This window comes from Oncorhynchus mykiss, chromosome 26 (genome assembly GCF_057628025.1).
Source record: "Oncorhynchus mykiss isolate SJ-2025 chromosome 26, ASM5762802v1, whole genome shotgun sequence".
NCBI classification, from domain to species: Eukaryota; Metazoa; Chordata; class Actinopteri; order Salmoniformes; family Salmonidae; genus Oncorhynchus; species Oncorhynchus mykiss.
This window is the reverse complement of record NC_143047.1, coordinates 3,983,089-3,993,085: the sequence shown is the minus strand read 5'-3', so window position 1 is coordinate 3,993,085 and position 9,997 is coordinate 3,983,089. Positions and strand designations below refer to the sequence as shown.

The following is a 9,997-nucleotide window of genomic DNA, read 5'->3' as shown; positions in this document are numbered from 1 at the left end:
TAAGTAATACTATAGATTTGTGCAAGTTGCAAAGGGATCAGTCTCTTCGTTTAAAAAATGAAACAACATTGACACCCAGTGGCTGTTGTCGAAAACAACCGTCCAAAATGCAACATCTCTGTACTGTAGGCTACTTATTTCCTATTGTATTTGCCCTTGGCCTCTTTGGAAAAGGATAGGACCCTTCATCTCAATTTCCGCCTAAAATTACATACCCAAATCTAACTGCCTGTAGCTAAGGACCTGAAGCGAGGACATGCATATTCTTGATACTATTCAAAAGGAAACACTTTGAAGCTTGTGGAGATGTGAAATTAATGTAGGAGAATATATAGATCTGGTAAAAGATAAACAAAAAACATGGGGTTTCTATTTGAAATTTTTCCATCATCTTTGAAATGCAAAAAGTCATACATTGGGATAGGAAGCTGGGATAGATGTTGTCCACAACAGGGCAGAATGAGAGAATGAGAGAGCTACATAATATTTAGTATGAAGTCTCCCAGGTGTCCTGCACGATTTGCCCAAATGTACCCAAGGGGCCTCCAAGTGGCCGAATTGGTCAATTGATACATTTTCAGGTACATAACTATAGAGAACATAAAAATGTTTACACACTCCCAGGAATGTCAAACATGATGGATCATTAGCTTCCCTTCATAAACGGTACTAATAGGATCCAATACTTCCCAACACAGAAGTGAACTATTTAAGATAAGGGCCAAGTCAGCAGCCAACATTTATCAAATTTCATAAGTGCACACACAATTCGAGTTGATGCCAAGTCCCATAGAATAAACTTTCTGCTGTGAAGCAGAGGGTAACAGCACAAGTAGTGCAGGTGATGGGAGATTTCTTGTGGCACAGAGTACATCAACACCTCCCTGCTGTGCTCTTTTGGCCATGAGGCACATTCAGGTCTGCAGTTAAGCATTTTAGCCGGAATGGGGTGGGTGTGGAGCCAGAGAAGGCAGCAGGGGTCAGACTCGAGGAACCAGTTCCTACGTTTGTATTTTAGGTTGTTGTCCCACTGAAAGGTGAATTCATCTCGCAGTGTCTGGTGGAAAGCAGACAACCTGTGCTTCTCGGATTTTGCCTGTGCGTAGCTCCACTCCGTTTATTTTTTATCCTGAAAAACTCCCAAGTCCTTAACGATTATAAGCATACACATAACATGATGCAGCCACCATTATGTTTGAAAATATGGAGAGTGGTACTCAGTAATGTGTTGTATTGGATTTGCTCCAAACATAACACATGTAATGCTTTGCCCAATTTTCTGCATAATTATTTTAGTGCCTTGTTGCAAACAGGATGTATGTTTTGTAATACTTATTTATGTACAGGTTTCCTTCTCACTCTGTCAATTAGGTTAGTATTGTGGAGACACTACAATGTTGTTGATCCATCCTCAGTTCTCCTATCACAGCCATTAAACTCTAACTGTTTTAAAGTCACATTTGTCATGGTAAAATCCCTTAGTGGTTTCCTTCCTCTCTGGCAACTGAGTTAGGAAGGACGCCTGTATCTTTGTAGTGACTGGGTGTATTGATACACCATCCAAAGTGTAATTAATAACTTCACCATGATCAAAGGGATATTCAATGTCTGCTTTTCTTTTATTTATCAATAGGGGCCCTTCTTTGCGAGGCATTTGAAAACCTCCATGATCTTTGTGGTTGAATCTGTGTTTAAAATTCACTGGTTGACTGAGGGACCTTATAGAAAATAATATGTGTGGAGTACAGAGATGAAGTAGTCATTCAAAAATCACGTTAAACACTATTATTGCACACAGTGGATCCATTCACTTTATTACGTGACTTAAGAACATTTTTGCTCCTGAACTTATTTAGGCTTGCCAGAACAAAGGTGTTGAATACTTATTGACTCAAGACATTTAAGCTTTTCATTTTTAGTAATTTGTAAACATTTCAAAAAACAATTCCACATTGACATTATGGGGTATTGTGTGTAGGCCAGTGACACAAAATCTCATGTAAATCCATTTTAAATTCAGGCTGTAACACAAGAAAATGTGAAAAAAGTCAAAGGCACTGTAAGTCAATAAAGTGAAAACACACAATTATTAAATACATTGCTATATGGGCCTGAGGGTTGCCTTGCATTTAAGGTCGCCACCCTCGGCAAATATACAAAGTAAGTACACATCATAAAAAGCAAGTCCACCAGCTGAGCAAATGGGGAATTTAATCCCTGAGCAATGCAACGTCATGGTGTCACGCCCTGCCCAGAACTACATGGACATTTTGGGTTGATTTATTTTTTTAAGCATATTTTTAAAAGTCTCGCCATCCCATATGGAGACATTTTTTTTTGTGAAAGTTTGCTAATGCGTTCCCAATGTAGGTTTCCTGTGCGCACTAAGAGTGCATTAGCCCGCTATGCCAAACTAAGCATTACCTTTCGGATTCAATGTAATTGTTCAGCTCTTAGGCATACAAAGTTACTCATCACACAACTGATTACCACCTTGTTACACTTCATTCCCCTTTGACCTCTTCACACTCATCCTCGCAGAAACCCATTAAGGTCAAGGCACCAATGTGACCAACCTCTGTTACACTAATAACTTTACCTGGAAAGCGGTTTCACAGTAATCTGAGCATGTAATGGGGTGTAGGTAGAATGCTAATTGTGTTCTGTTTACCCAAAGTCAAGACACTGTACAAAGATTACATTTAGCACACTCAGTCCATACAGTAGAAATATCAATGGTGAACAGCATCCACGGGATATTAAGACAATAGGTAAATGTAACGGATGTGAAATGGCTAGCTTAGTTAGCGGTGGTGCGCGCTAAATAGCGTTTCAATCGGTGACATCACTTGCTCTGAGACCTTGAAGTAGTAGTTCCCCTTGCTCTGCCAGGCCTGGCTTTTGTGGAGCGATGGGTAACAATGCTTCGTGGGTGACTGTTGTTGATGTGTGCAGAGGGTCCCTGGTTCGCGCCCGGGTATGGGCGAGAGGACGGTCTAAAGTTATACTGTTACATTGATGCTGTTGACCCGGAAAAGGAGGAGGTCAAAAGGGGGGTGAGTGTAACGGATGTGAAATAGCTAGCTAGTTAGCGGTGGTGCGCGCTAAATAGCGTTTCAATCGGTGACGTCACTTGCTCTGAGACCTTGAAGTAGTGGTTCCCCTTGCTCTGCAAGGGCCACGTCTTTTGTGGAGCGATGGGTAACGATGCTTCTGTTGACTGTTGTTGATGTGTGCAGAGGGTCCCTGGTTCGAGCCCGGGTATGGGTGAGGGGACGGTTTAAAGTTATACTGTTACATAAACACCCCCAACAATGGTAAACACCCCCAAGATCCAAGATAGTAACACAGTAGGCCTATATCAATGGTCAACACCCCCAAGATATTAAGATAACAGGCCTATATCAAGGGTAAACAACCCCAACATATTAGGACAGTAGGCCTATATCAATGGTCAACATCCCCAAGATATTAAGATAACAGGCCTATATCAATGGTCAACACCCCCAAGATATTAAGATAACAGGCCTATATCAATGGTCAACACACCCAGTAATTAAGACAGTAGTCCTATATCAACACCCCAAGATATTAAGAAAGTAGGCCTATATCAATGGTAAACACCCCCAAGATATTAACACAGTAGGCCTATATCAATGGTCACTACACCAAACATATTAAGACAGTAGGCCTATATCAATGGTCAACAACCCCAACATATTAAGATGGCGAGACTATATAAATGGTAAACAACCCCAAGATATTAAGACAGTAGGCCTATATAAATGGTCAAAACACCAACCATATTAAGACAGTAGACCTATATCAATGGTCAAAACACCAACCATATTAAGAAGGTAGGCCTATACCAATGGACAAAACACCAACCATATTAAGACAGTAGGCCTATATCAATGGTCAACAACCCCAAGATATTAAGACAGTAGGCCTATACCAATGGTCGAAACACCAAACATATTAAGACAGTAGGCCTATATCAATGATCAAAACACCAGACATATTAAGACAGTAGGCCTATATCAATTGTCAACAACCCCAACATATTTGGACAGTAAGGCCTATATCAATGGTCATCACCCCCAAGATCTTAAGATAACAGGCCTATATCAATGGTCAACACCCCCAATATCTTAAGATAACAGGCCTATATCAATGGTCAACACCCCCAAGATATTAAGATAACAGACCTATATCAATGGTAAACACCCCCAAGATAGTAACAGAGTAGGCCTATATCAATGGTCAACACCCCCAAGATATTAAGATAACAGGCCTATATTAATGGTCAACATCCCCAAGATATTAAGATAGCAGGCCTATATCAATGGTAAACACCCCCAAGATAGTAACACAGTAGGCCTATATTAATGGTCAACATCCCCAAGATATTAAGATAACAGGCCTATCTTAATGGTCAACACCCCCAAAATATTAAGATAGCAAGCCTATATCAATGGTCAATACCCCCAGTAATTAAGACAATAGTCCTATATCAATGATCAACACCCGAAGATATTAAGGTAGTAGGCCTATATCAATGGTAAACACCCCCAAGATATTAACACAGTAGGCCTATATTAATGGTCAACAACCCCAACATATTAAGATGACGAGACTATATCAATGGTAAACAACCCCAAGATATTAAGACAATAGGCCTATATCATTGGTCAAAACACCAACCATATTAAGACAGTAGGCCTATATCAATGGTAAACACCCCCAAGATATTAAGATAACAGGCCTATATCAATGGTAAACACCCCCAAGATATTAAGATAACAGGCCTATATTAATGGTCAACATCCCCAAGATATTAAGATAACATGCCTATATCAATGGTAAACACCCCCAATATATTAAAACTGTAGGCCTATATTTAATGGTCAACATCCCCAAGATATTAAGATAGCAGGCCTATATATCAATGGTCAACACTCCCAATATATTAAAACAGCAGGCCTATATCAATGGTCAACCCCCCCAGATATTAAGATAACAGGCCATAATCAATGGTCAACACCCCCAATATCTTAAGATAACAGGCCTATATCAATGGTCAACACCCCCAAGATATTAAGATAACAGGCCATAATCAATGGTCAACACCCCCAATATCTTAAGATAACAAGCCTATATCAATGGTCAATACCCCCAGTAATTAAGACAATAGTCCTATATCAATGATCAACACCCGAAGATATTAAGGTAGTAGGCCTATATCAATGGTAAACACCCCCAAGATATTAACACAGTAGGCCTATATTAATGGTCAACAACCCCAACATATTAAGATGACGAGACTATATCAATGGTAAACAACCCCAAGATATTAAGACAATAGGCCTATATCATTGGTCAAAACACCAACCATATTAAGACAGTAGGCCTATATCAATGGTAAACACCCCCAAGATATTAAGATAACAGGCCTATATCAATGGTCAACACCCCCAAGATATTAAGATAACAGGCCTATATCAATGGTAAACACCCCCAAGATATTAAGATAACAGGCCTATATTAATGGTCAACATCCCCAAGATATTAAGATAACAGGCCTATATCAATGGTCAACACCCCCAAGATATTAAGATAGCAGGCCTATATCAATGGGCAACACCCCCAAGATATTAAGATAGCAGGCCTATATCAATGGTCAACACCAACAAGATATTAAGATAACAGGCCTATATCAATGGTAAACACCCCCAATATATTAAAACTGTAGGCCTATATTTAATGGTCAACATCCCCAAGATATTAAGATAGCAGGCCTATATATCAATGGTCAACACTCCCAATATATTAAAACAGCAGGCCTATATCAATGGTCAACCCCCCCAGATATTAAGATAACAGGCCATAATCAATGGTCAACACCCCCAATATCTTAAGATAACAGGCCTATATCAATGGTCAACACCCCCAAGATATTAAGACAGTATGCCTTCATCAATGGTCAACACCCCCCAGATATTAACACAGTAGGCCTATATAAATGATCAATGCACCAAACATATTAAGACAGTACGCCTATATCAATGGTCAACAACCCCAACATATTAAGATAGCAGGCCTTTATCAATGGTTAACATCCCCAAGATATTAAGATAGCAGGCCTATGTCAATGGTCAACACCCCCAAGATATTAAGACAGTAGGCCTATATCAATGGTCAACACCCCCAATATATTAAAACAGTAGGCCTATATCAATGGTCAACACCCCCAATATACACTGCTAAAAAAAAGGGAACACTAAAATAACACATCCTAGATCTGAATTAATAAAATATTCTTATTAAATACTTTTTTCTTTACATAGTTGAATGTGATGACAACAAAATCACAAAAAAATTATCAACGGAAATCAAATTTATCAACCCATGGAGGTCTGGATTTGGAGTCACACTCAAAATTAAAGTGGAAAACCACACTACAGACTGTTCCAACTTTGATGTAATGTCCTTAAAACAAGTCAAAATGAGGCTCAGTAGTGTGTGTGGCCTACACGTTCCTGTATGACCTCCCTACAACGCCTGGGCATGGTCCTGATGAGGTGGCGGGTGGTCTCCTGAGGGATCTCCTCCCAGACCTGGACTAAAGCATCCGCCAACTCCTGGACAGTCTGTGGCGTTGCAACGTGGCGTTGGTGGATGGAGCGAGACATGATGCCCCAGATGTGCTCAATTGGATTCAGGTCTGGGAAACGGACAGGCCAGTCCATAGCATCAATGCCTTCCTCTTGCAGGAACTGCTGACACACTCCAGCCACATGAGGTCTAGCATTTTCTTGCATTAGGAGGAACCCAGGGCCAACCGCACCAGCATATGGTCTCACAAGGGGTCTGAGGATCTCATCTCGGTACCTAATGGCAGTCAGGCTACCTCTGGCGAGCACATGGAGGGCTGTGCGGCCCCCCAAAGAAATGCCACCCCACACCATGACTGACCCACCGCCAAACCGGTCATGCTGGAGGATGTTGCAGGCAGCAGAACGTTCTCCACGGCGTCTCCAGACTGTCACGTCTGTCACATGTGCTCAGTGTGAACCTGCTTTCATCTGTGAAGAGCACAGGTCGCCAGTGGCGAATTTGCCAATCTTGGTGTTCTCTGGCAAATGGCCAAACTTCCTGCACGGTGTTGGGCTGTAAGCACAAGCCCCACCTGTGGACGTCGGGCCCTCATAACACGCTCAGAGTCTGTTTCTGACCGTTTGAGCAGACACATGCACATTTGTGGCCTGCTGGAGGTCATTTTGCAGGGCTCTGGCAGTGCTCCTCCTTGCACAAAGGCGGAGGTAGCGGTCCTGCTGCTGGGTTGTTGCCCTCCTACAGCCTCTCCCACGTCTCCTGATGTACTGGCCTGTCTCCTGGTAGCGCCTCCATGCTTTGGACACTACGCTGACAGACACAGCAAACCTTCTTGCCACAGCTCGCAATGATGTCATCCTGGATGAGCTGCACTACCTGAGCCACTTGTGTGGGTTGTAGACTCCATCTCATGCTACCACTAGAGTGAAAGCACCACCAGCATTCAAAAGTGACCAAAACATCAGCCAGGAAGCATAGGAACTGAGAAGTGGTCTGTGGTCCCCACCTGCAGAACCACTCCTTTATTGGGGGTGTCTTGCTAATTGCCTATAATTTCCAACTGTTGTCTATTCCATTTGCACAACAGCATGTGAGATGTATTGTCAATCAGTGTTGCTTCCTAAGTGGACAGTTTGATTTCACAGAAGTGTGATTGACTTGGAGTTACATTGTGTTGTTTAAGTGTTCCCTTTATTTTTTTGAGCAGTGTATATACTCGTTATAAAGGTTTAATATTGTTCCAGTCTTTTCTAATCTCCGCCTCTTATAAAGACAATGTGAGAAATGTGTGACTGAGACAGAACTCTGCAGGGAGTGTAAGAGTAGAGAATAGTCAGACATCCCACTACAATTCAACTTGGGTGGACATTTACTGCTGAGCTTTTAGATAACACAAACTCTTGTTTATATAGCTGTGTAGGCATGGTTTTGGTTTCATGAGTAGAAGGTAATGTAGGCAGTGACATCACTAAGATATGACTGTAGGAATAATAAAACTCAGACCCTTTTCTAGTTCTTGTCAACTTGTGTCTGCAATTGCATTAAAGGTTGAATGATTTAATTAAAATATAGTCCGAATGGTAATTTCACCAGTGAGCCAATGATTGACCAGGAACAAGATCCTGCCTGGTTGGCTCTGTCCGAAGGTATTTTCGAAAGGGGCCAGAGTCCCCATCCCGTTTTCGACCTGCTCTTGATTTGGATACTAGTTTACTTGAGGGAAATCAGACAGTGTGAATGTTAAACTAAGTCAAGGAACAGTCAGAGTCAGTTTATTCAAGTAAACTAGCATCTAAAACAGCATTGTTAAAAAAAAAGAAAAAAGTGCCCTTTGATCACGTTCCCTGCATTTAGACAGCCACAATTTAACCAGCCATTTATACACCTAAATCGAGCCAAGTTCACATCTCTTTTCTCCAGTCCCCAATCCAGCTATGATTAAAAGGCAGTGGACACTGACTGCCAAGCCCCACCCCCCCCAAAAAAAATCATTGCACAAAAGGAGTTAAGGACACCAAAAACAGATTCAGAAAATAAAACAAGGGTTCAGTTGGATACTTTACAGAAGAATATTTAATACCAAGAAACCTGGGGGAGGGGTGGGTAGCTCAGGAAAAAGAGGGGGACTCAAACACTACTGTTCATACTGATATACATTGAGTGGGGACATGACCCATTAGTCATGTTACATCCCAAATGGCACCCTATATAGTTAAATACTTAGAACAAGGGTGCATAGCGAGCTACTTTTGACCAGTCATATGCAAGAAATATGCAGCCCATGTCTGGCAACAAGCCCACCTTTTCTCTGGAACAAGCAGTGCGGACGATGGTCACATACACATAGTTTACACCCAGAACCACAGATCAAGTGGAAAAGGCGGCGATTGGGGGAGAAGCATGGCGCTTGAGCCTCGTACAGCTTCAAAATATGGGGCTTTCAGGTTGGTAGTGGGGTGGGTATTTAACACCACCTCCATAGTGGAGGTCCCTGGTTGTGGCAGGATGGTAGCCCCACTCACCGCCATATACCAACCACTGCCTGCCCATTTCTTTCTATAAAACCATTTTGTTCTGATAAAATCAAAAGGATAAAAATAAATGAAAGTACATATAAAATCTTTCAGGTCCATTTGTAGTTTATTTTGTTAAATTGGTTTCCTTCGCTTGTCACTCCTCCTCGCTCTCGTTCCCAGGTTCTATGTCGGAATCGGCAGTCACTTTTGATTCCATCCTCATGCCTTCCTCTGCCTTGTCTTCCATAGTCTCATCCTCCTCCCAGTTCTGCACAGAACAGAAACGCACAATACAGTGAGACGCTTCACTCATAATACGTCAACATTCCAATAAACGCAATGTCAGTGGGAATGTGTTGGTTCAAGAGCAAAAGTGCACTTTACGACACCTCATTGTATAATCTGTATTGTATTCCTTTCCACTAAAACACAGCACTAGTCCTATGGACCCATAGGGGTGCACGTTATGTTTTTTACCAACTGTTTCCAACTTAATCAAAGGCTTGGTAAAGAGTTGAATCGAGTGTTAGTGTAAGGGTTATATTGATGATTCCCCTTGCCACTATTGTTGAGCCAATTGGTTTTGGGTTATTAGTTTAGTCTTGCCTTCACCTACTCAACATGGCATCTTATTGGCTGGTTTGCGTAGCTTGCTTACGAGGGAGGATGTTTCAGTTAGAATCATCCCAGTGAACAAGCACCAAACCAGCGGTAAGTTGTTGGTTGCAAAGCACTGTACGTACAAAGTGATTTTTATGTACAATTTATATCAATTTGTTTGTAAATGTTCACACAAGATGCAACGTTTGTGAATATTTGCTGTGCATTTTGTTGTAGAAAAGTCCCACTAATACTAGCTAGCAAGT

The 9,997-nt window shown here is 41.6% G+C and overlaps 1 protein-coding gene across 1 annotated transcript in view; it reads right to left on the bottom strand.

Annotated features, from left to right (window-relative positions):
• Positions 1 to 8,670: 8,670 nt before the first annotated feature.
• The window catches only part of wdr43 (WD repeat domain 43), a 37,967-nt gene continuing 36,640 nt past the window's right edge, over positions 8,671 to 9,997 (bottom strand). The window contains exon 17 of the mRNA XM_021585701.3: positions 8,671 to 9,399. Within this exon, the coding sequence (XP_021441376.1) occupies positions 9,286 to 9,399 (114 nt within the window). The 3' untranslated portion in view covers positions 8,671 to 9,285. The remainder of the gene's footprint in view (positions 9,400 to 9,997) is intronic.